We start from the raw sequence: 27,359 nt of genomic DNA, 5'->3' as shown, positions 1-27,359 counted from the left end.
TGAGGGTGCGGGTGGGACCGGACACTCCAACGGGCAGCCAGAGCGGCCGGAGGCCCACATCGCTGCTCTCCCCGGAACAGCAGGAGAGACTCAGTTCAGAAATGCATAAGGTCCCACAATGCCTTGCAGGCCAGGACCTGGGGAAAAACTGTGTTTTCTCTGTTCGTGGTGGCCCCAGGAAGACGGGGTCACCACCACATGAATGCAAAGGTGTCAGGGGAGCTAATGGAGATGCACAGTCTCCCCCCAGCATGAAGAGAAAAGTCCCTCCCTAAGTGTCTTGGGGACTTAAAAGAAACAACCCCTCAAGTGCTCAGCCAAGATTGCATCACCTTCTGGGCTGGAGCTTTTGTTCTACAGCTTGGGGTACATTGAGAAGTGCATCATGGAGTGAAGGGCTGAGTTGAGGACGTCTGGAGAAGGGCATGCTCTGGAGTGAAGAGGTGTAATTACACTGAAATGAATTTACTAATGGTCATTTCTTTTAGAGGGACTGTGTTTAATGTGAAGTACATGTAAGGTAATGTCATAATCAAAGTGGGGTTATGTTGCCAGACATTCCTGCTAGGGCGTCTGGCTGTATAGAAGTAATCGTGTGATTACATCTGTGATGCCTTTAGGGGCTGTAATTGCAATGCATTCTAATAATACACAAATGTGATGAGTACTGTCATTCGAAAGTGATGCTTAAACATGTATTCTTGCTGCTGCTGTTAGGCGAGGAACAACCCAGACTGTTAGCCCTTAAGATGTAGAGGTGCATACTTTATGGTCAGTAGGAGGTGCTCAGTCAGGGTTATGTGTCACCAAGCAAAGTGTACCCATTTTTAATGCTGGTTGAGGTAATGGGGTGGGTTGCCACTGGAGAGGTGCCAGTGCTCAGGGCCCACACCACAGGGTATGATCAACTAACTGCATTGGGGGCAAGATTATGTGCATACATGGGAGTGGTGGTCCTAGACCCCACCCCCCTAAGGGAGGGGTGGATATGTTATGCAATGTCACAAAGTAATTCCAACAGCTTATGTGTATTTGTAAATTGGTGCATAGTATTGAGTAGTGTGTGTTTAATAAATGTACTCTTAATTTTATAAATCAAAGGACAACCTGGACAATTAATTATTGAGTGTTATTTTTGCGCACCTGCAAATGGAGATTACTAGTCCACACCACCTCCCTTGAGTAAGCCTCAGACTGCTCTGCAACGCTACCCTCTGAGAGGCAGGTGCTATGATTGGGTGTTTGGTTCCCAGTGAAGGACAAAAGTAGTCATTTCATTTGTGCAGGCCTCACAGATGCTGCCTCGTTTTTCAACAATACTTTAATGTCCTTTTCAAAGCTAAAAGATGTTTGCAATTTATCTAATTGTTTTTTTCTCAGTATACCAAATTATGATGTATTAGAAAACATTAATATAGTATGTAAAGCATCTACATGAACGGTACATACATTTCCAAAGATATTTGCAATTTTATCACATTGTACGAAAACATCCATGTTCTACAAGACTTTGTTGCTGACAACTTTCACGAAAAATCCATGAAGAAGGGAATTGGGAACAGGATCTTAATCGTAACTGGACAGTTTCAATGTTGGAGGATTTATAGTGAAAACTTTGCTCTTCGTTGAGAGTGGCAAGTACAACACACACTGTTTTTTTCTATCTTCAATCGACTATTTTTGACTCAAAATTTTACCTATGACTAATCCTCTTGCCACTGATAATTGCGATTAGACGGTACTGATGCAGTGTGCATTGACTACATAATGGAAACTTAAGTATCCTCCTCATTAAATACAATTTTTCTGGGAAGTTTGTTCCCAGTTTGACATGAATTGCCAGGAGGAGGTATGTTAGTGGATTTGTTACTGGAAATTACTTTTCAACAGATTACTTCAAATTGGAAAGATTTTAGGAACATTATCTTTAAACACAGACAGAATGGCATTTGTTAGTATCTTAGACTAGATACGGCCATACTTTTTCCCCAAACATATCTAATAAAAGAGCAAAGATTTGTGTTATAATTTTCAAAGACTAAATATACATTTATTCTTGCTACAGCTGAATAAAGGACAAACCTCCTTATTTTGTTGTCATTTCTATATATAGTTCTGTTAGATTTGGGGGTCTCTAGTTGGTACAGGTAGGTACTTGTGACAAATAGGGACCCTTACCTCTAGTCAGGGTAAGGGGGTACACTCCTAAAATAACCCCATCTCACCCCCTTGGTAGCTTGGCACGAGCAGACAGGTTTATCTCATAGGCAGCGTGTAAAGTATTTGTGACCACATACAGTAATCAAGTGACAACCCTACAGATGGACACCACACAGGTTTTATATCAAAAATAAGTATTTTTTATACAGACTTATCACAAGACCACAAACAACAAAAATCCTCAATACTGTACTTAAAATGATATTTTTAACTTAGTTCTGTTAAGTTCTTAAAATGCAACACTTTAAGTCAATGTACCTTACGATGCATTACGCTTCCACAACAAAAGTGTTGCAGCGATGGAAATGCAGCAAAGAAATAAAGACGTGAAGATCTTCCAGATGCGGCACGCTTTTCAGATGATGCAAGAAGTCTCGATTTGATGCGTCAGCTGCTGCGGCGACACCCTTGTTTCGCAATGCGATGACAACAGCTTCGGCGGCGACACTCTTCTCTGACTTTGCGAGACGCTTCTGCACATTGCGACAACTACAGCGGCGACATTCAAGATGCGACGACAGCAGCTCCGTTGGTGGCACGCTCTCTGTGGATGCGAGGTGCTTTTCATGATGCGGTGCAATACAACAGCTACAGCGGCGACATCCGAGATGCGACGGCAGCAGCAGCGACGGCAACACGCTTCTCCTTCATTGCGAAACGCTTCTCTCGATGCGGTGCAATACAATAGCTACAGCGGCGACATCCAAGATGCGACGGCAGCAGCAGCGACGGCAACACGCTTCCTCTTCGGTGCGAGATGCTTCTCTCGATGCGGTGCAATACGACAGCTACAGCGGCGACATCCAAGATGCGACGGCAGCAGCAGGTGACATGCTGTTCCTTTTGAGTTGCGCTTCCAGCTCTTTGCGACGCGCAGTCCCTTAGAAGGCACAAAACAGCAGCATGCATCCCCAAGGAACTCGGGGGAGCTCGGGGTTGAAGTCTGTTGTCCATGAGACTTCAGCAGGAGGCAAGCTCTGTTCTGAGCCCTTGGAGATCCTTACAAGTTGATTAAAGTACACAAAGTCCCTTTCTCCTCTCTTTGGCAGTCAGGCAACCACTCCAGGCCAATCCCCCAAGCAGCACTTCAGCTTAGGGATGGTCTCTCCTCAGTTTCTCCTGGTTCCTCTCCTCAGCAAAGGTTTCTTCTTATTTGTCCAAAAGTGATCTAAATTCTTGGGATCAGGGTCCCACTATTTATATCCCAAAATCCTTTGTCCTCTGAGGGCAGGTGGGCCTTTGCCTAATCCAAACCAGTTCTGGTCAGTCCTGGAGCACTCTGTTTACATGACTCCTTCTTTCCTTTCACAGTGCAGGGCAGAAACATCAGACGCCCCACAGGAGGTGGAGCCAGCATTGTGGAGGGGAGGCACAGCTCTATTCAGGTCCCAGGTGCAACTCTTCCTTCCATCTAGATACAGATCTAAAAGTGGTATTTTCAAACACAGAATGTTAAAACCAACTTCACTAAAAGATGTATTTTATCATTCAGTTAGGGCATACTAGACTCGAATTTCTACCTTGTTCCGAGTCAGTTAGGAATATAAACTGTAATAATCTAACTGCCCATTCCGGCCTATGGATAACAGTTAGCCTTGTAATAGTGAAAAACGAAAAATGGCTGTAATTCACTATTAGGACATGCCACACACATCAGGGCATGTCCTACCTTATACTTACAATGCATCCTGCCCTTGGGCCTACCACAGGGGTGTCTGATATGAAGAAAAGGGAAGGTTTAGGGACTGGCAAGTGGGTGCACGTGCTCAGTCAACATGGCAGTACCAGACTGCACACAGGCTCTGCAATGGCAAGCCTTAGACACACTTTTACAGGCTGCTTCTGTGGGTGGCACAACCAGTGCTGCAAGCCCACCAGCAGCATTTGGTTAACAAGCCCTGGGCACTCCTGGTGCATGGTACTAGGGTCTGACAGGTAAACCAAACCAGCCAATCATGGAATCACTAATTCATACATTCATTTACAATAGGGAGAGTATCTGCACTTTAGCACTGATCAGCAGTGGTAAAGTCCCCAGAGTCATAAAATAGCCAACAACAGGTCAGAAAAAGTATATAGGAGGAAGGCAAAAAGTTCAGGGATGACCCTGCAAAAAGGGCCAAGTGGAACAGTTTCTTTTTGTATAAGATTTTTCTGTTATTGCTGCTTATACTTTTGCTTATTTTAGTAACATATATTTTGTCATTGTGATACTTACATTAAGACCGGCAAATGTAATTTGTGTTAAATTTTGTTAATATTTTCCTGTGTTTTTGTTTTTTTGTACCTCTTTTATTTCTCTGTACAGCTGCCTTTTCTTTTCTCATCCCATAATATCCTCTCTACAAGAACTTTATTCTTTCTGATCTCTATAGCACTGAATACTCTCTTTATGTTAGAATTTATATTTTATTGGGCGCTGATCACCTTGACGGGATAGTGCAGTGGAGGGAAAGATTAATCATCCAGGCAGGATTTCAGCACAGCTCCGGACTAGGACGGTTTGAGATTCCCCTGTAAAACCGTGCTGTATGTTCAGTGCTCATATTCACTCAGTTTAGTCCCTCGCAGCTTACTTCACTCTCAATCCATGCCACCGAGAAGCTGCTGAGGTGAGTTTGGCGCGTGTCCAATGGAGAGGGTGGTCAGGGACACCTGGCCCTGCCCGTACACACAGACTCTGTAAGAGGCAAGGGAAATGGACAAGAGAAGCATGACCACCATTCCTGGATCACAATTTATGAACATTAGATTCAATCATCGGGCACCACTTCTTAAGCTATGAATCAAACTTTAGGTTAAGACACTACAATTTTTTTCTCCAAAAGTGTAATTAGTTTAGGATACCTGCCAATTTGAAAAGAGAGTGCAAACGTTGGATAGGAGTTGGGTCTTTGCCAAATGCTTATGCTCTTCTGCAATCTCAAGTGCCCACTTGTTTCCAAAGAGTTCTGTACAAAAGATGATTCAAATTATCTTTATTACCGATTCTATGGCGATTGTTTAACATTAGACAGGGTATCAAGGGCATGCAAGAGCTGAGTTTCATACTTCTGTGGTCGATATATTCAGTTTTATGTGCCTGAATAATAGTAACACCTTTTATTAGCATTGCTATTAAACATCAAATCTATGGTGGTAGGCTCATCTTAAAAATGAGCATCATTATTCTGTTTGGGGAATGTGCTAAAGGTTTTCATCTGTAATCAAGCGGAAAACAAAGATATATCAGGGCCAGCCTTAGGCATGTGCAAGCTGTGCACCTGCACAGGGCCACCAAACCCCAGGGGCCACCACACCAATATATATCCTTAATATAATAATGGATACATATTTGTGTGGCGGCCCCTGGCAGGGATTTGGTGGCCTCTGGCTCTGTTCCACTTCCAAATACCTTCCTCCGCTGGGGGGGGGGGGGGAGGGGGGGGGGGGCTCCACCCCACCCAGACCCCCTCTTCCGGGGCCCCCTACCTACGCTTCCTGCCCAGGGCCACCATGAACCTAGAGCCGCCCCTGGATATATGACTCTCACATGCATGTTATCCATTAAAAGATAGGGTAACCAGAAACCCTTAGATGAAACTGTGGTGAAACAACACAAATGTGACTGTTCACGTTCTATCATTCTCTGTGGAGAAAGGTCTTTCTAAATATACAGGAGCATTTTTCTGCATAATTTGTTAAACACGTGTTTCACCTCAGCCCCGATTTTACCTGAAACAAAATAACTTTGGCATGAACTCAAATTGCAAACGCCCTTCACCTTTATTGCACTTCAGTCTCTAGATGACCCCTTCCAGTTGCAACACCATGCCGCATAATGCATATTGCAGTAAATGCTAGGGGCAGTGCTGCCTGCTTATTTATTTGGCATCAAACCAGTCACAGGCAGGACACGGCATAGTATATATTCCCCAAGGTGTAATTTCTGATTTTGTGTCATCACTCATCGACTTCCTGTTTCTGGGCTTCCGTAGTTTTCCTGTAGAGTATAATGAGCTCTGCAGCTAACCAACCAAATTTAGATTTATGCAGCTCTCAGCTTATAAACCAAGCGAAATGTGCCAAAGTAGCCACATAAAAATAACCGGAATGAAAAAATGCAATTTAAATGGGCCAGGAAGAGCCAAGATCCGCTTTACTTCCTCCATCTGTTTACCTACTCTGACGTCAGGTGCTCCTGCCCACTGGTGAGACTTTTGTGCTGATATAAGCAGTATGAAGGGGGAGAGACACAGAGCCAGGCCAGAGCAGAGTGAGGACAGCAGGAGCTGTGGAGCACGGCCCTTCTCAAATTGTATTTATTTATGTGAAATGCCGGGAGAATACCGACCAGTGCCCTGTCAGCACTGCAGATATCATTCTCCACTTCTCTTGAGTGGTGTGTAAAGAATTATAGGCCAGATGTACAAAGCATTTTTGTGGTCACAAATGTCTCCGTTTGCAGATTTGGGCCCTTTCGAATCGCAAAAAGGCTTTTTCTTATGTACAAACACCAAATTGTGATTCGGTAAAAAAATTGCTGTATCACAATTTGGGCTTTCAACCCAAGTCCTATTCGGTATTTGGAAGGGGTTTGTTCAGGACGTCCCTCCAAATACCGAATCAGAATGTTTTTTATTAGTGTTTTATGCCCGGAATCAAAGTGTAAATTATTAACCCCTTCGCTGCTGATGACGAGCTCAGCTCGTCATCAGCCACGGTGGTCGTGTGCAGATGACGAGCTGAGCTCGTCATGTAACGCGGCTTTTAGAAAAAAGCTGCACAGCTGAAAAATAATCGCCGCAGCGATGCGGTTAATACTAATTAATACCGACTACAGAAGTGTAGTGGTAATGCATTCGCAGGCCCTTCCCCTTAGAGAGTGTTACAAATAATATGTTAAATTAGGTATTGGTTCCATGAACTACTACCTACTCTTAAACAATGTTAGTAAAACATTTCATATTTTTTTAAAGCATCCTTTTTTTATTTTAAGAAAAATTGGTTGCATTTCCCCCCACACAAAAAGTCTTTATTTAAAAGCAATCACTGACATGATGGTCTGCTGACGCCAGCAAGCCAGCATCCCAATGATCGCTTTGATTTCTAGTGGGTCACCAATGGCGACCTACCTCATTAACATTCTTGTGTATGTCGATTTGCAAGTAATTAGGAAGCAGTAATTTTTCGAACCAACCTCATAATAAATAGGTCGTTCTGTAAATTAGCACCCGTGTCGCAAAAATACTGTTTGGAAATTGCAAACCAGTATTTTTTTACCAGAGTTTAGTACATCTGCCCTATATTCCTCCTCGCTCTTCTAATTTGGGAGAGTAAAGGCAAACATAATCCTATATAAACCACAGGGACTTTAAGGCACATTTATGTTCAATCTGATCGCTTTATGACTGACTAGGAACTCGAATCCCACTCGACTTCTGTCCCAGCTGGAAACCCATAAGGTAAATTCTGCCCTTCCCGTCCATTTCGAAATTATTCTGATGGGAACTCTGCTCCCCTTTGATCTTGTAACCATACTGCTCCAGACCCTTGTTTGCCCTGTTAGTTATCTACTTGTCAGATAACTCCACGTTTCTCTGGATAGCCTTCACAGAGATCAGAGAAGGTAATGAGCGGGTTAGTGCACTCTTCCCTGAATCACTTGGCAATTGTAAGCTGAATTAGGGGCTGATAATCTTTTGATTCTATTCCTCGTTCCCATTTATTCCAATAAAGCATTATCATGGATCTAGCTCTCAAACACCCTTTTTCTCTCAGGGGACCTCTGCAACTACTGGCTTCAATCCAAACCCTCTAATTGGTGCATCTTTCATGCATTCACATGGCAGTTTATTATTCTCATATTTTCATAGACAAGGGAACCCAAAGGTGAAAGAATAATATACACAAATGTACACAGAAGTCAAATAGTTTCTAAGACAAAGAAAGTGAAATGAAGTAATAAAAGAATGTAATAAATGTTGAAAATTGTCAAAGGAAATAAAAACATGTAAGGTAGGAAACATACGGGACAACAAACAGTTAGACTAACATAGCTCAGACAATTGTGAAGTGACTACATAAATAATAAACAATTAGCAATGCTATCCTTATTACAATGAAAATAAATTGCCATAGTCATGGTATTACATGTCGAGGACGTTTCGATTCCTTTTTAGAATCTGGGGATCATCATCAGGACTAAATTATGTATGCCTGAGACAAGAAATGCCTGTGGAAGAGAGTCCTCCTTGCAGAAATGAAAATTGGTGTTCAAGCCATTAGCCGGGATCGGTATGGTCGCTGGTAGAGCAAGCTGTAGGGATACAGGTTCCATCGTATAGGAACAACCAAGCAAGTAAACATGGAGCCACGGGAAGAGTGGGTTTAGGGGGTAACCTAATCAGGGTCCAGAAGAATCCAGGTCGGAATGCAGCGAATAAACCAAGCGGCGGAGCAGTAGACGATCTCAGTCTATACTACCTGAACTTGAGGAAGGAGTGGCAGCAATATGCGAATTTCTGCTGCACAGGGCGACAACCAATTGTCATTTCTGCAATGAGGACTCTCCTCCACGTGCATTTCTTGTCTCAGGCATACATAATTTAGTCCTGATGATGATCCCTATCATCCAAACAAAGCACAGAGCCCACCCAGAATCGCAGCGTTGTTCAAGATGTGTAGGTCAATTTCCCCACCAACTGTAGGGAGCGTCCAGGCTTCATGTAGCCTTCTGGTGCTTCGGTTCTTCAGATGAGACCAGCAAGAATGTTGTTGTGGTTTCTCAGTGCCAAGCAGTCACAGGCAGTATGTCTTTCTTGGTGGGACACCCACAAAGCACTTTTAGGGTTTCCTGAGTGCCCCATAATCACAGGCTCTTTAGAGCATGTTGTGGAGGTTCGCTGGTCTCAGGGCATCACCAGTATGGCTCAGTGATGCTGGTCCTTCTCCTGAGTCACAGCAGCAGCTTCAGTTGGCCCTGCCTCAGCTCCTGGCAGTCCTCTTCTAGGCAGCATGTTCCTCGTGTAAGGGCGCCCCTGTGCTTCTCCTGAGCAGCTGGTCAGCTCCTGCCTTCAAAGCAAGCACAAGGCAGTTCCTCCTAGCAGGCTGTCAAACTCCCCAGGTTTCTGGTCCTGGACTTGGTAATTGGAGTTAGCAATCATACCTATACTAAGTTTGCAGGCAGAGTTTGTGTTAAGTACAAATCCACTCTGGGATCAGGTTCACACAGTTCTTAACTTTTGCAGATTTCTTCCAGACTGGTCCAGCCACCGTTTTTGTCTTACATTCTCAGCAAGATGGTGGGGTTCAGTTGAGAGGGAAGACCCAAAGTAAAGTAATAAAAAAGAGAGAAACTTCCCTACTTAACTACTACAGAGACTGTTGGGAGTAACACTTCAAGGAAAAATCGGGCAGGAGAACTTCCCTACACTTAAAAAGCATCTTCTGTCTCCTCTCCTCCATAACCGAATGCCCGCTCAGCTACAAGGAAGCTCAGGAATGCATTAGAGGAGCCCGACTATTGACACTGTTGTCTGGGGCTCTCTCCAACCTCCATATTATGTACTACTTTGGTTCAAGAAACCAAAATGGATTCTTGGGTGTCCACAGTCACATGCAGAACACTTACTTCTGCAACATTCTATTGATCAACAACCCTCCTCCAACTATGCGCCCAGATCTGTTCTGACTCACCTGGAATTCAAAAAGAAACTGAATGCTTATCTCTTCAAGGAGTACTACGCCTCACCCCTACACATACTTGGGGACTTGTTCCCATTCACTTGTAAGTGATCTGGAATTGTACTCTACTGCTCTCATCCTTTGTTGAGTGTTATTTTGCTTTCCAACTAAGTTTGAGCCACTATTTCTTATTGTGCAAATGACTTTACATGTTTACTTTGTCTTTACTGTACATAGATTATGTATGTTGAAATAATATTAAAGTTATATGTTTTTACACAAAACACAAAACACAAAGCTCAGTCTGGTCATTCACACTTGCAGTACAGCCCTGATAACTGGGTTGTACTGTACACCTCCCTTGAGTTAAGAGAAACTGCTAGTCCACAGCTACCCAAAAATGCAAAGAGGCTCGAAAGGCCAAGTTTTCATTGCAGACCAAGTGGCAGGTGTCCTGGTGAGTGAAGACCACAATGAATGTCCTGCAACTGTACTTTGGGCATTTACAAATCCGGAAAAAGCTCCAAAACGTCCATAATGCGAGTCCTATTTGCATAGATTTAATGTGTTTAAATTATTTCATATAGATTTGCAGATTCAAAAATAAAAAAACTATTTAAAAACAATCAGACATCTGGTTTTGTTTCCTCCAATGTCTCCGTGATTGCCTCCTTCCAATACCTTTGGCCTGATGAGCACACCTACAAATCCCATTGACTGCTCTGCCCTTTGTTTTGCTCTCGGAATTGAAAATCCTAAATTGCGGGATTTTACATGGTATCCTACCAAACCAATCGATGTCTTCCATTTTGTTAGCCATGAAAGGCATTTGCTAAAGCTCACTCGTGGTTTGGGTTGCACTCTTGAGCCCTGAAAATTAAAATCCGGTAAGATCTTCGGAATGACCAACAAATATTAAATCAATCTCCTCCAAAATCGATAACCAATAATGATTCCTCATAAAAATTCATGTTGATACCCTGAAAACTTGACTGGATTTGATTATTCATTGGGTTAAAGAGTCCTACTCTACTCATGGCCATGTCACTTGTGATCCTTAGTGCACCATTTATTGAGCAGTCAAATACATGTTCCATTGTTTTATTTGCCCACATATGCACCCCCCACACATATTCTCACCCGACACAATTAATTTGCAAGTACAGTGCAGTGTCATAGAGATCCTTTATATTAGTAACAAACGGTTTCTTTTTTAGGCCATTCAGTACTCAGAACTGTTGGACTGATATCTGCGGAGTGCAGTGGAGAGTCGCCCCTTGGACGCTATGCACAGCCACTTGTGGCAACTATGGCTTCCAGTCACGGCGAGTTGAGTGCGTGCAGCTTCGAACAAACAAGCCTGTACAAGAACATTACTGTTCCTGGAGACCCAGACCAGTAAACTGGCAACGTTGCAACATCGCCCCATGTGAAAATGGTATGTTTCCTGAAACGAGAGTTCTTCACACCCCCCACCAGTTCTCAGATGGTGAACTACCTCCTGCCCGTGTTTCATGGTATTTTGAGAATTGTATATTGTAATTAATAATTCTGTTGGAGTTTTCACCTTAGCTTTGAATCCTCGATTTCATTAGCAGCTGGCACAGATTTGGGGTGGCGGGGCGGACGGGGTTAAAGCTAATAAAAGAAAACTTAGGGGCATATTATCAAGGGGGTTTATCTACGCTTTTTTGGCTTTAAAAGCCAAGAAAGCGGAGATAAAATTATCTCCCTATTACCTAGCTGTCGAGAACACCAGTTAGCGACAGCTAGTAGGAGATAGCGACCATCTTGGGCCCCACTTTGCATGTCAGTGATATTTATCACTAATGACATGCAAAGTGGGCGTGCCAAGATGTTAGCGACTGGAAACAGTCGCTAACATCGCTATCTCCTATTACCAACTTTTGGAGATATTCGCGCTAAGCGCGAGTATCTCCAAAAGCTAACACCTGCCCTGAGCAATTCTTAGCCATGTTATCCAATGGAAGGTGGATAACATGGCTAAGAGCATTAGCTCGTAATGCATGAATATCGCTGACTTTTCAGTGATATTCATGCATTGCGGCCGATTTTTATCGCATTTGCGATAAACCTTGGTAATACCAAGGTTTATTTGCGATAAAAATCGCCGCAGCTCTGCTGTAAATTTTTGTCTCTAACTAAGCAATAGCGATAATTTTCGCGATTGCTTGGTAATATGCCCCCGACTTCCTTGTGTCTCTCCACGTCTCTCGTCGTCCTCGTCACTCCACTCCAGCCGGAGGAGGAAGCAGCCAGGCTCCCCTGTCCAATCACAACGCTGCAATGCAGAGTTGTGATTGGTTAGCACCCAGGTTCCCCATACATTAAAAATGCGGCAATGCGCTGTCGACACTCAGATGGGAATGGTAGGCTTGGGCATGTTCTCGAGAACATGCAAAGTGCAGAGCAGACCCCCCCGCAAAGACGCAGGAACAAATGAAATTATACCGTTGTCCAGTTATTACAATTGTATTTTTCCTTTATTTCCACTGCTAAAAGCAGTGGGGCCACACTCACTGCTTTATTTGCCAATTTCTGATGTATTCTTTTGGTGCTTATTTGGTGAGTATGCAAGATTCTCTTAATGATAGTTTTGGAATCTTGCATGGGTGGATATTATTATTTGTTTATGAATTTAACAACCACAAATATTGGGATCAGAAATGTTATACAGAGTACATAGTACCACTTCAATGAAAAATAGGGCAGGAGAACTAACTAGAACTACCTAGGATGATTATCATAAAGACAAACAGAATGAGCTGTGGTGTGGATACATCGTGCCAGTTGCATAATTAACTTAGGCAATGACAGGTACATTTTAACATGAGAAGTTTTTATGACACTAGGAATATATAGGTAAATACTATATACATAGTTATACATGTATAAAAGTGCGGGAAGTGAAAAACTGATCACTCACGCCTCTAGAGTTGAGAGAGGAGGCCGCTCAGTTATATGGTGGTATGGTGTTTCGGGGAAGGTGGCCTGAATGGTAAAATTATCAAATGTGATAGAAGGTTATAGGTGACAGATCTTTAGTTACAAATTGGCATATGTGGCACAGGATGTCATAAAGGTAGGTGGTGGCATACCATTCACTCCTTTAAAAGCCAGTGTCAGTACGGCTCTGTTTTGAGCAGAGAGTAAGTCAGCTTGGTGGCTATACAAAGCAGTGCAGGTAAGCATAAAAAGATTAAACACTGAAGAGAGATGAAAGAAGGTTGCGATGTGCAGTAATAATAAAGTTGGATGCATGTGAAAGTGCGGTTTCCACCTAGGGAAGGCCACAGAAACCCAATTGGATGGAATTCAGTAGGTCTTGTGAGGCTAGTTTGAGTCTAAGGTAGCTAAAGACCCTTTTATCCAATATTTTGGAGCAGAAAGAGGAACTGAATAACCACAAGAGAGTTAGAAAGAGAAGAAGACTGTGCAGTGTTCTGTTTTTTACAAGAAGCAGAACCATGGGCATTTGAAACATGTTGGACAGAAGCCGCTTATTAACTCCTTTGCTGCGTCGAACGTTCAGCACCCAGTGCTGAACATTCGGCCAACGGTCGTTCGCAGCACTGGGGAGGTAGCGTTGCCGTCGGCCATTGGCCGACGGCAGCGCTTAAGGGGTTAACGAAACTTTGAACAGACAGGCCGAACAGGCGCTGGTTGTGAGAGAAATCGGTTTAATGGTTTGACAATAGGAGAAACACCACATGACAATATTTACAATGTTCGACTGACATCACTCCCGGTTACCCTTTCGCAAAAGTCTTTCCAACTGAGGAGTCAGATGGGGACACAAGCAACATCATCCCCATCAAAACCAAAACATCATGTTCTTCTCAGAGCTTCAAGAGGTATGAATTTAACCATCATATTGATGCCAGTCTGTTGATGTTCTGGGGACTTACATGTCATAGGACCTACTTTTACCGTAAACGTAAACACTGAGGAAAAATCTGAGGGACAGACAGGTTCCAGACTACCATCCATTTTATTTCCAATAGCTGTGTGAGTAGGTGATCATGACAAAAGATTGATCTAATTTTCAAACATTTTGAGCGAAATTGTGTCTGAAGAAACACCATAGGTAGATCAGAAGTGCGTCTCACTGGAAACCCCATGTGGTCCCACGCTGGTCACTTTGCTAGCCTGTGGTGTACCTGGTACTCTCAACTTTCGAACACAACATCTTAGAATATATGTCGCTTGTACCTCCATAGAAACCATCAAGGGGATGATAGACTCTGTTATCCAGTATTAGGGGTGTTCACATGCCTGAATCATTCCCCGTCGTCGGAATGGGAGTCCCCGGTACATAAGTAAAGTAATGTCCCACAGACATATAGATAAATAGGCTTAAAGGCCTCACATTAGTAACCTATCTCGCTCCTTTTGTAGAAAGGACCAAAGTCTAGAAAAGAGCCAATCAGCTGTCACCTCCCTCTAGAACCCTCCTGGAAGGAGCTTCAGTCCCTCAGATTTTCTACCGCACATTATGCTAAGGGAGTCTCCTCTGAGCTCTGCTCAGATTTTTCTTAACAACTGGTTTCCAGTGTTCTTGGATATATGCTCCTGTTTCTTCTGTGACTGCTGATACTATCATGGCTGACACACCAATGTCATTTTAGATCCTGTGGATCATGTGGAAAGAAAAGGCTACATGTTGATGACCAACATAAAGACTGCCTATATTGCCTTTATCCGGACCATTCTTCTAAAGAGTGCAAGGTATGTCGTACCTTTTCCACTAAAACCCTCAAAGACCGTGAAGGACGCCTTTTAATCTGGCTCCAGAGGCTGAAAGACAGGGACCACCTTGAATCTTCTCAGGAAAGTGAAGGTTCTTCAGTCTCTTCAAGATCTTCTCTAAAGAGACCACGGGTGGCTTCTCCTAGCCCTACGGCTCCTCCTCAAAAGAGGACATCAAAGAAGTCTTCAGAGGTTCTCTCTAAGGCGACTTCGTTGAAGGTTTCCTCTCAGGAAGTTTAGACCTTCAAAAAGCCTTCTTCATCGTCGAGAAAAGCTGTGTCTACTACTTCACATGTATCTACATCGACGACAAATGTTTCTACATTGACAGCATCGTCGTCATTATCCTCATCGACGACTACGACCCCATCGCCAACGGCAGGTAAGACTTGTCATCGACGATAGCCATCAAGAAAACACCGTCGACGCCGAAGACACCGTCGACGCTGGCCTCGCCGACGATGGGATCGGCGACGACCTCGACGGCGAAGTCAATACCATCGACGTCGGCATCATCGACAAAAACATCGTCGATGAAGGGCTCGTCGATGAAGGCATCGTCGATGAAGATACCGTTGACGAAGATACCGTCGACGAAGACATCGTCGACGACAGGGATGTCTCCCCCGTCGACGGCTGCCCCGTCGATGATGACTTCACCATCTACGACACACTCCGACGCTCCACCGTCGACGACCGTGCCGTCGATGATGATGGATTCTGGCCTTCAACCCACATGTGTACACCTGAGAATCACAAAAAAGGCGCTCACGCCGAATTTAACATCGCCAAGCAGAGTTCAACCACTGCCTTCAGCATGTCTTCTTCAAGAGGAGGATTCAGATGAAGGGGACCTGTTTCAAACGGCTACAAGCCCTTCGGAACTTAATGTAAAATGCCAAAGTTCGGATGAAGAGGATCAGGAAGAGGAATATCATCCACCACCTCAACCTATAGTTTGCCTTCCAGTCTCTTTAGTTACTGACTTAAGGAACCTCATTTAAGACTATAAACAGAGGTTTCCAGAGTCTCCTGCTCCACCACCTACCACAGTATCTCCTTCACCAAGACCACGGCCTCCACCTTTAAATATTCAGCCTGAGCGGTTTGATCTGCCACCTCCTCCGTATTCTGATGAAGAAGAGGAGAACAGCAGGAAGAAGGAGAACTGCAAGATACCCAATCTATGCATGATGACTGAGATGACTATGTTATTCCCTCTCCCGCGTCTCCAGTGCCCGCTCCCGCAGATTCTCCTCCAGGCGACATTGGAGGCTTCCATAACGTAGTTGAGAGGGCCGCTCAACATTTTATAATTGTAATGGTCTCTCAAGAACAAGACTGTTTCTTGTATGATTTTAAAGAACCTCTAAAAAACGCAGTAAGATCAATACCCATTATTGATTATTTATGGACTCAGGGGGTTAAAGTCATGCAGAACCCTTCCTCCGTACCTTCGGTGGTACCTCGATTGGATAAAAAGTATAGAGCACCTGATACTGCACCGGCTTGTTTGATAGGACACCCCAAACCGGACTCAGTGGTAACACAGGCGGCACAGAAGAATTCCAGAAATCCTTCTGCCCCATTATCGGCACCTCCAGATAAGGAAGGCAGAAGGTTAGACAGCATTGGGAAGCGGTTCTCCTCAATGTCTGCAATGACGGTAAAGGCAGCCAATGCCTTAGCGCTCTTGGGACGCTACAATAGACTGTTATGGGCGGATATAGCCCCATACCTATCGGAATTACCAGATACATCCAAAGAAGAGGTAAAGAAAATGTTACTAGAGGGTGAAACCTCGGCGCCAGAAATAATACACTGTGCGATGGACATCGCTATAACTGGTTTTCGTCAGCTAGCTGGAGCAGCAGTCTTGTGACAGCAAGGGTGGCTAAGGGCAACTTCCTTTCGTCCCGAGGTGCAGACGAAAATATTGGATATGCCCTATGATGGCCAGTTGCTCTTCTGCTCCAAAATTGATGAAGCGCTGCAGAACATAAAAAAGGACACGGACACTGCTAGGGCTCTGGGCACTCTCCAGTACAAGAACCAGTCCTTCGTGAGTCTAGGGGAAGAGGACAGTCCTATTGTAGAGGAAACTATCAATGCATGTCTTCATACTCTTCAGGCCAGAGTTGACCCCAATATCAACAACGCCAGCAACATGGACAACAATCTTCTTATGGCAAGTCGTCCTTTCGTGGTAAAGGACAGCGGAAAAACAATGGGCGTAAACAATGACCTGTCTCTTCAGCCAGTACCAGATTCATTTCCCTCATCAAAAATTGGAGGAAGGATTTCCCATTTCTTAACAAATTGGAGAAAGATTACCACGGACCGTTGGGTCCTTCAATTGATTCAATTCGGCCATTCTCTGGAATTCACGCATATTCCACCCCAAACTCCTCCCCGCCCAATGAATCACAAAAATCTACGGCTGCTTCTCAGAGAAGTCTCTCTTATGCTCCAGAAAGGGGCAATAGAAAAGGTACCTCAGTCTCAATGAGGAAGGGGATTTTATTCTCGCTTCTTTCTAATTCGGAAAAAAGAGAAGAAGTAGAGACCAATTTTGGACCTCAGGGCCCTCAACAAATTCCTGAAGAAGCAGTTGTTTCGCATGGTGACGACCCAGGCGGTCTTACAACTACTGGAGGGGGAAGATTTCATGACGTCCCTGGACATTCAGGAGGCTTAATTCCATATCCCGAGTCACAGAAATCACAGAAAATATTTAAGGTGTGCAGTGGCAGGCAGGCATTTTCAATTTTGCGTCCTGCCCTTCGGGCCAAAGTCTGCACCTCGCATCTTCACAAAATGTCTTTCCCCAGTTGCTGCATATCGCGGGCAGCACCATCATCAAGTCTTTCTGTATCTGAACGACTGGCTGATCAAGGCTCCATCCTTGGAAGACGCGTCCAGGTCTTCCGACACTTGTCTGCAACTTTTCAATCATTTAGGACTCACACTCAATCGGGAGAAATCAGTCCTTCTACCTTCTCAGCGCATCAATTTCCTAGGTGCAACTCTCGATACGCGACTAAAGAAAGCCTTCCCATCTCAGGAGAGAAAGAACAGGCTTTTGACACTGGCTATGCTCGTGACTTCAAAGAAAACCTTAACAGTCCGACTTTTTAAATCCCTACTGGGAATGATGTCATCATGTATCCTCTTGATACCTCACTGCAGGTTACACATGCGCCCACTCCAGGAGGCACTCGGAAAACAATGGATCCAATGCACAGGGTCCTTCAACGATCACATAAAGGTGACACCTCAAATGGTCAAGGCCCTTCAATGGTGGATATCGGTTCGAAACCTTTCTCAAGGCTTACCATTCCTGGTTCCAGGTACACCAAATGTCATCAAGACAGACACCTCCTTGGAACGTTGGGGAGCTTTCCTCCAAGAGCTACAGATAAGCAGGAAGTGGTCCCCCTTAGAAAAGGGGCTCCATATCAATCTCCTGGAACTACGGGCAGTCTTCCTCGCCCTGCAAGCTTTTCTTCTAAGAATCAAAAATTCCCTAGTGCTCGTCCGTACAGACAACACTACGACGATGCACTACCTCAACAAACAAGGAGGGACTCGCTCAATGACACTCTCTCACGAGTCGCAGAAAATTAGGAACTGGGTAATCGGACACAATATATCTCTTCGAGCGGAGTATGTTCCAGGCATGGACAATGTCTATATAATATCCATGTGTGATTTTGCTTAGCTTAGGACCTTTGTTTTCCTTAACCACACTTCGCAAGTTGGCATCCCCAGAAAGAATCCCTAGGGAATGCATTTCCGATCACAAGGTGCAACGTCTTTGCGTACACCTTTCCACCGTTTCCAATAATTCCCAGGGTCCTCAGAAAGCTGAAGACGGAGCCTTGTACATTCTAGTAGCCCCAACTTGGCCACGCCAACATTGGTTCATGGAACCCCACCATCTATCTCTGTAACCGCCGATGCGTCTGCAGAAGTTCCCATCTCTCCTCACGATGTGCAACCAGCAAGTCCAGCATCCGAATCTGGCCTCACTCAAATTAGCCGCTTGGCTCCTGAGTTCAGAGAATTTCAAAGCTTGACTATCCCGCCAGAATGTAGAGCAATCTTGGCTCGGGCTCGGGCTGATAGCACCAACAAAACATACTCTTTGAAATGGAAGAGATTTTGCATCTGGTGTATAGGTCAAGGTATACATCCTTTCCCTTCCTCTCCGGAACAAATATTGCCTTATCTTCTCCATCTGGCGAACTTAGGCCTGGCTCATGCGTCCATCAGGGTCCATTTGGCGGCGATATCCCGTTACAGAAGATCTCTTACTGGCCCTTCTCTTTAATCTAACAGATTAGTCAAACAGTTTTTAAAAGGACTCTACAGGACATTTCCCCCTGTAAGAATTTTGCCACCTACCTGGTCCCTGAACACAGTCCTTAACCAGCTTACGAAATATCCCTTTGAACCGGTACACAGGGCTGACCTGAAATACCTCTCTTGGAAGACAGCCCTCCTACTTGCTCTCACCTCCCCAAGACGGGTGAGTGAGCTTTAAGCTTTATCAATACAAGAGCCTTTCCTGCAATTCAAGCAGGATAGAGTTATCTTGTGGACACACCCAAAGTTTATTCCAAAAGTCCCGTTGTACTTCCATTTCAACGAGCTGGGGGTCTTACGCTCTTTCTTCCCGAATCCCACGACGGCAGCGGAAAGGCAGTTGCATTCTCTAGATCTTAAGCGCTGCCTCACATTCTATATTGAAAAGACAAAAACCTTCAGGAAGTCTCATCAGCTATTTGTTGCTTACAGTAGACCCAGAAGAGGTCTTCCACTCACCAAGCAAAGTATATCCCGCTGGATTTCTGCAGCCATTTCGTTTCGTCATGAACAGGCAGGGCAGCCCCTACAATCTAAGGTGTGAGCCCACTCTACCAGGGCAATATGTATACACATTTCTCTATTGTATACTTTGGTGGTATCTCTTGCTTGCAAATGCATGTTTCTATCAGTTGTTTGATATGTTGTTATCTAATGACTTGCATAACCTATACCATCCGAAATGTGCTTTTTTAATTGCTTGCTACTGTGATTCAGGCATGTGAATCTATGAAAGACACCCTTAATACTGTATAAGAAATGCGTTACTTACTTGTAATTGCAGTTATCCAGAATTGGTGTTTTTCATAGATTCAGATGCAACCCTCCCACCTCCCCTGGAAGGTCTCACCTACTTCTCTCAGTAATACGCCTACTTAGCTTTGTGCGTACGAAAATCTGAGGCACTCAGGCTCCTTCCAGGAGGGTTCTAGAGGGAGGTGACAGCTGATTAGCTCTTTTCTAGAGTTTGGTCCTTTCTAAAAAAAGGACAGAGATAGGTTACTAATGTAAGGCCTTTAGGCCTATTTATCTATATGTCTATGGGACATTACTTTATTTATGTACCGGGGACTCCCATTCCGACGACGGGGAATGATTCAGGCACGCGAATCTATGAAAGACACCAATACTGGATAACTGCAGTTACAGGTAAGTAACGCATTTCTTTCACTTGTCGCTTGAACATTTGCTTCCTATGCCTTTGGGTTTCGACCTGTCCCATCCATAAATGTATTCCTACTTCAGAGGAATAATCCTTCTGTGGTGTATCAGATCTTAAAGTGCTCCATAAGCGCCCCTTCAAAACTGCCTTCAAAATCTGAAACTTTTTTATCAAAATACTTGAAGAGATGTTCTTCATATGCATCATTTTGGCCTAATATTACTGACAATTTCTTGAAATACTGTTCAAAAAGACTTGACTTGCTTCGCGCCGTCAGTCGCTCCATGGCCCTATATCTTTCCTAGAAAGATGGAAGTGCAGACACACAGACAACACCAGGGTATCCGAAGAGACAATTTGGCTAGCACTACAGAGTGTGGCCAATGCATCTGTGATTTTCAGTGCCAGAGTCCTATAGTTTCTCTCACTGTATTCATTCAGTTCCTAGCAAGGCCCAAATCCATGAAGAAAAAACAAAAAACTTTATCTGGGGACATGAGATGACACTTTCTAGACATTTCTGTGTAGCAAACCAGCATCCAAACAAATGAATCTTAAATACATTCTGGTGAACTGGGAAAAGGGCGTCCTTCCTAAACAGTTCTACTTTACTAACAAAAACAAATGGTAGTGCAGAGAGCTCTGTAGAGGTCCTGCTAGCCCTTCCTCTCTTTTAACTAAATTTCTCCAATTGAAAGCAATTGACCTAAAAAGGGGGATTGTTAGGAATGTTTGAATTTAGTCTGAAAGAAGTAAGGGGACGTGTTCTCAGACTGAATTACTGCTTTCTCCTTGACATATTACTGTAAGTAATGAGAAAGCCTAGAACACGGTGTCTCATTATAAACAAATGAAAAACAGTATCATCGGGCTGAAAGAAAAAGAATGTTCGCAGAGTTCAATGTTCCCCGTCGGCCAATAATGATAAATCAAGTCTCAATGAACGGGGTTTAGCCTCATGGTCCTGTATTGCATGGTGTTTTCTGGGAGCAATTATGATTTTATCGCTGAGGTAGTTCAGGAAGCCATTTCAGATGTCATCAGAAAATAACTCTTGCACTTCCTGTCATGACAACTGATTCTAAGACCTTTTACGTTCCACAGGAAAGTTGTTTCAATTAATTAAAATAATATTACATGCGAATATTTCTACCTGCAAGAGTTCTTTTTGGTTCATATGTGTTTGATCCCTGCGGAGCACGGCGAGGCGCGGTGACAGCTTAAGGGCCGCGCTCTCTTTGAAGCCCCTCCACATCTTTAAAACCAGATGGTTCCATGATTGTTAGCACACTCACACAATCAGGCGGATGGCTCATACTACTTTCTTTTTACTTAATTGGTTGGAATAAAACCCCACAATCCTGTTATTGTCTGCCTGTTCTTTTCCAGCAGGTACGGATGCCCAACATATGCAATGTATACCCTCAGGAACAGCAGGTGTAGAAATTACTACCATGGGTCATGAAGGCCTGGGGCAAAGTTAGTCGGAGAAATGCAGTGGTCGGCCTCCAGTCCACATTGTTATGGCTTTGCCAGTCGCATAGCACGGGAGGTGGCTGGGGGGGGCGGTCAGCACGAGTTTTGGAGGCGGCAGCAGCACTGTTACCCATACCCTCATCGTCGTCTGTCTCCCCGCCGCCACTCCCCCCCACTCTTACCTGCGGCTGTTACAAGGCGGCAAACACAGGGACCGCCACAGGCGGCAAATGGACTGGTCTGGCACTCTGACACAGGCATGGGAAGGCTGGATAATTATAGAGGCTACTGACCACCATCGCACTTGTTGCTTTTGTGACCCCCCTTCTATCAACTTAATCCATGGCTCCATTGAAAACAGAAACAGTAAAATGTGTTGATACCCACGCTCAGATATGGTGAGCCAGTGTTGAGGGTTTCCTGCCTGTGCCTCAAATGAGAGACCTTCAAAAAGGATCCTTGTATTGTAACCATTCTGAAGTGAAGCGTTGTGTATAAGATCATCAAATGAATGTCCATGGAGTGAATGGCAGTCCATAACTGCTGGTGTGTCATCAGCTATTTGAGGGCATTCTGCTCATTCAGTCTGATAAGCCACTCTTTCTATCTCTTCTGTCCACCTTTTTTTTTATTTTTTTTTTAGAGTTTTACGTAGTACAACTCAAAGGTCTCACAGCTCTTTACACGAGCACACATTCATTTTGCTCGGCACGGGGAGGTTAAGTGATTTGCCCAAAATCACAATATGTTGAGTGTCCCTGGCGAGACTCGGACCCGGTACCCCAGCTTTTAGGTCAACCGCTCTAGCCATCAGACCACATCCTTGGCTATGTCTTTCCATTCCCTTCTATTCCCCACTATCTCTTACCAGCACTTCCGTATTGCAAACATTGTTCCACCTTGCAAGATAACTATTAATATACTTTGGGGCATATTTATTAAGATATGACACAGCAGAGCAAGTCACCTTGCTGTGTTGCGTGATAGGTAAAGGGCAGAAATGTGTCGGAGCTAACAATATACAATGCATTCCTTTCTTTTCCCTGCACTGGTGCACCATGTGCTGCCTAGCTGCAATGCAGACACCCTTGCACAATAGTGCAAGGATGCCTGTTTGTCAGCAGGATTGTTTTGGGGTAGGAAGGAAGACCCTCCTGCAGAAAAACAATCCCCTGAGGCATTTTCCCCTTTCTATGTGTGTTGTAGAATGTTGCCACACATAGAAAGAGGAAAAAAAGAGGAGAAATAAACATATTTCTCCTCGCCACGCCTCCCCTGGGGATGTGTTGCAGTTTTTACACATTCCCAGGTCTACCACTTATGGTAAATCTTGGAATGCGCCATAATCCATGGGCCGCCTCCCTGGGGCAGGGTAGCACAACGCTGCAATTTCAATCTATGAAATATACTAATACTGAGGAACTGTATTTACAGGTAAGTAATATTTTCTTGACCAGCATTAAATCTTTCATTTACTTGCCTAAATGATTTCCAATTAACCTGAAGAAGGACCGGTCTGAACTGGAAACCACAATCTGCCCTGGCAAAACAATCTCCTAATCAGCACCACACTGCAGGGGTTTCGTAACTAAAATTGGATGTGAGGGCGTCCTCATGGTTTATTCATGGAAACCCATCCAGCTTTGAAAACAACACACCTGTCTGCAGCCCACCAGCAAAATGCTAGAAGAACAGAATATTTAACAACAAGGGGTGGTGATGGACAGAGTTTCTGAATTAAGCAGAATACTCTCACCCAGTCAAAAGATCAGGGCTAGATCCAACACCGTTTTTTAGCTCACTGCACCATCCCAGTTCAGAACCTGGCTATATGCAAATTAGTCTGTTCCTGTCCCAGTGCATGATGGGAACAGGGCAAACCAAACTACCAAGCCAAAAAAGAAGAACAGAATAGCCATTTCAGCCTTGACAGTGGAAATTAATTCAAGCCTGTGAATCTATGAATGATGTGATGCTGGAAAACTGTAGTTACAGATAAATAACTTTTTTCTGATCTGTGTCCACATCTTGAGGCTTGTCAGTGCACCTAATACTAAACATGAATGACAAAGCAGACACCAGGGGCATATTTACTTGGAAGTGGCAGAACGCGGCGTTATTCTCCTTAGCTTAACGCCGCGGTCCGCCACTTCTGAAAGCTTAATGAAGCACACATAGAAGTTGTAAAATTTCACTTTTTTAATGATTGTTTATGTGCAGGAAGGGAAAACTTCCTGGACAAAAAAACAATAAATGGTGTTTTGCTGTTTCCATGTGCGCTGCACAACGCAGCACACATGGAAACAGCAAAAACAAGGAGAAATTAAACATTTCTCCTCATTGCGCCAGGGTAAGACCAGGTTTTCCCTGGTCTTAATTTTGGCGCAGCCCATATTTACGCCACCCTTGTAAAAAGGAGGCATCGTCAAAATCAATGAACGCCCACCACAACTCCCATTGCCCGCCCCTTTCACGCTAAGTATAGCGTGAAAGGGTGCCTTATTCACAAGGCGGCGTTAAGCCACATTAAGTGCAGAGCCCCTATTACCACCACAACGTTGAAAAAGTGATGTTGTGGTGGCCATAGGGGCTTGTAAATATGGCCCAAGTTTCTGTATTTGAGTCTGAGAAATAGAAGTACTTAAGTTTGTAATTTCATCATTTGGGGGTTTGTACTACATACATTTGGTTCCCAAGATGACCTAACCACGGCTCTTTTTTTCTGTTTTCAGTGGAGTGCAGGGACACGACGAGATACTGCGAGAAAGTGCGGCAACTGAAACTCTGTCAGCTCGCCCAGTTCAAAGCTCGATGCTGCAGTTCTTGCGGGAAAGTATGAACTGGTCCTCTGTGCCTAACTTTTCCACAGGAAGGAATGTTTCAAAAAAGTGACTGAAATTTATTTATTTTTCTTTTTAGTTTTTCAAATTTTTTTATAAGATACTTGACAGGTCTTCCTGCCATGATTGCTGGAGCACAAGATGTGATGCTTTAAAGACTGTGTTGGGGAAAAAAAATGCGAAAAAGAAAGCTGAACAGAGAGACATACTATGCCACAGGCAAGACAGGTACAGAAGAACACAGCTTACTAAGGACTTGAAAAATTTGAAGTGCGAAGAAGTTCACATGCTCGAAAGGGAACCTCTCTGTCCGCTGCTGTGCACAGCTGAAACATGCTGCTCAGTAAACCCTTTCAGAGAGATACTGAAAAAGGAAAAGATTTTCCAGGAAAAAACAATCTTATAATGGCAAACAATGGACAACCCATGTTGTCCTATCCGACCATGGACAAATGTTTTTTTTGACTGTGCAATGCCAATGTGGATTTTGGCCTATGCAGCCCTCTGAGGACTGGCATTAACTGTGCCCATGTCTGACCTAGCGACTGTGACCGGGCACGTTTCCAAGTGCGCCAAAGGGAAGCATGAAAGAGAACAACAGAGACAACAGAAACAAGACTTGCTGTCACTGCATCATAATGAAAGGGAAGAAGACACTGTAGTGTTGTACGATGTTTCACCGCTATGAACTGAGGTCTCACTGGTGTGCAGTGTTGCCATAAGGTTGTGAAACCGACATTTACCATTCTGTACCGTTCAGTTGTCAAATTTGTCCAAAAATATATCAAGACATTTGTTACCTTGAGAATTAAGGTATCATTTTCCTTAGACAATGATGCTCCAACGTCGAGAACCAGAAACTCGTGAACCGGAGAGGTGTCAGAGATGTGTGTACTACCTAACAGAATTTTCTAACAATGTAAAGCACATCTCTGGACCAAAGCTGTGTCTGACAGAGCTGTTAATGTAACAGTTGTAACTGTATATAATTGTATATAGGAGAACAGGGAAAACTATGAATGACGTGTTTTGAGCCATATTTGCTAGAGTTTTATGGCTGCGCAAAATGGCTCACAAATCCTTAGATATTGACAAGTGTAAGCACCCACATATGCAAAAACTTATCACTACATCATCAGTGCAAATACCCTATACGGGCAACAAAGCTGTCTGTCCTTTGTTAATTCTTCACTCTGCACATTCTTGCACAAGTGTGTTCTCACACATTCGCTCAATTCACTTTTAGTACATTTTAATAAAGTTAGTGACCCGATCCTATATGTCTTGATTGAGTAGGTCGGATATCATGCAGCTGTAAGAAGACATTCCCCCAAAGGCGCCTACCATCACTTCGTGGCAGCCATCTTTGAACAGGTTGGCGGGCAGGCATGCCAGGAGCCATGCTAGGTGCCATAAAATTAGTGTATGTAGGCGATTCTTCTTGACATCAGTCAATTCTTGTTGACAAAATACATAATTACAATTTCGTTCTGTGCACCAAGAAAGAAGGCGGAATGAGGTCTTAGATTAGATGAAATCTCAATGAGATATGAAGAGAGAAGCACTTTCCAGTTAACCCATAGAACCGCGTCTCCAAAAGCAACTTTTTTGGTGTTAGTGTCTGTTAAGGGCCCAGGTGAATGCTCCCAGTTCCTTCTTTGTATAGAAATCCACATATAAGGGAACAAATCCAAAACAAGGGGAATCTCGGAGGAGATGTCGACTGACTAGAACACTTGCTTTAGAGCCAACAACTGTACCTGGTAAGAAAAAATCAGAATACCATAACATCCAAAGCTTCATGCAAAAATCGGTATTATTTGACCATGTGAAGTATAAAAAGCAAATACTAAGGGCTGCATTAAATAACATTTCTGCATATACAACAGACATAGGTCCTCATTTATGAGGCTGTGCGTCACTTTTACGCCGCCGCTGCGTCACTTTTTTTGACGCACCCGTGGCGTAAAGAATGCGCCTTGTTGCGCCATATTTGCAAAGTGACACATCTAGGTAGATGCGTCACTTTGTAAACCCCTGCGCCATATTATACTTGCGCCAGGTATAATGTATTGCGTATTGACGCAAAGAAGGGTCGTAGAAGTGACGCAGTGAAATCTATAAGATTTCACAGTCTCACTTTTAGGACGCCATTGCGTCAAAATCTTCGCCTGCCTTACAGCAGGAATAAGACTGACGCAGGCCCTTTCACATGGGGCTTGCCCCAAGTGAAAGGACGCATTGCTGGAGTTGCGTCACTTTTGTGACACACTCCAGCAATGCGTCACTGTTGCGCTTACAGATACGTCTGAAATACTGACGTATCTGTAACTCCTTGCGACATGATGCGTCATACATTACATATGACGCATCAGGAATGTCGCAAGGAGTGCGCACTGAGAAGTGACGCATCGCTGCTTTCACGCAGCGATGCGTCATTTCTCATAAACGAGGCCCATAGGCTTGGAAAAAGTGGGCAGCTCCACATTCTCAAAAAATATATGATTTGCAAAAGCAGGGGCTGCATTGTTTTCCATGCAGCAATGTCGCTGGTGGGGGTAGAATTCCGCCCCCTTGTGGTTCTCTTACTGCAGGGAGCAAGAGTGGGTGTTGTCTGGGAGACTAGGCGATACAAATGAGGTGAACGATCACCAGGGACGGACTGGAAACCAAAATCAGCCCTGGCAAAAATGTTCAATCCAGCCAACTTTATTTCTTATCCCTATCTTTCCTTTTTCTCTTTCTATCCATCCACTCTTTTTCTTTCTTCCTCTGTCCTGTCTCTCTTTGGGGCATATTTGCAATGAAGTGACGGAGTGTGGCATTAGCCTTCCTAGCTTAACGCCTCACTCCGCCAC

At 44.1% G+C, this 27,359-nt stretch overlaps 1 protein-coding gene across 1 annotated transcript in view; it reads left to right on the top strand.

The window, feature by feature from the left end:
- Positions 1-26,534, top strand: part of ADAMTSL1 (ADAMTS like 1) — a 796,153-nt gene extending 769,619 nt beyond the window's left edge. The window contains exons 28-29 of the mRNA XM_086961466.1: positions 11,103-11,323; positions 24,394-26,534. Of these exons, the coding sequence (XP_086817592.1) occupies positions 11,103-11,323; positions 24,394-24,500 (328 nt within the window). The 3' untranslated portion in view covers positions 24,501-26,534. The remainder of the gene's footprint in view (positions 1-11,102; positions 11,324-24,393) is intronic.
- The last annotated feature ends 825 nt before the right edge of the window (positions 26,535-27,359 follow it).

This window comes from Lissotriton vulgaris, chromosome 3_1 (genome assembly GCF_964263255.1).
Source record: "Lissotriton vulgaris chromosome 3_1, aLisVul1.2, whole genome shotgun sequence".
Lineage (NCBI taxonomy): Eukaryota > Metazoa > Chordata > Amphibia > Caudata > Salamandridae > Lissotriton > Lissotriton vulgaris.
The sequence above is the reverse complement of the archived record's forward strand: the minus strand, read 5'-3'. Positions and strand labels throughout refer to the sequence as shown.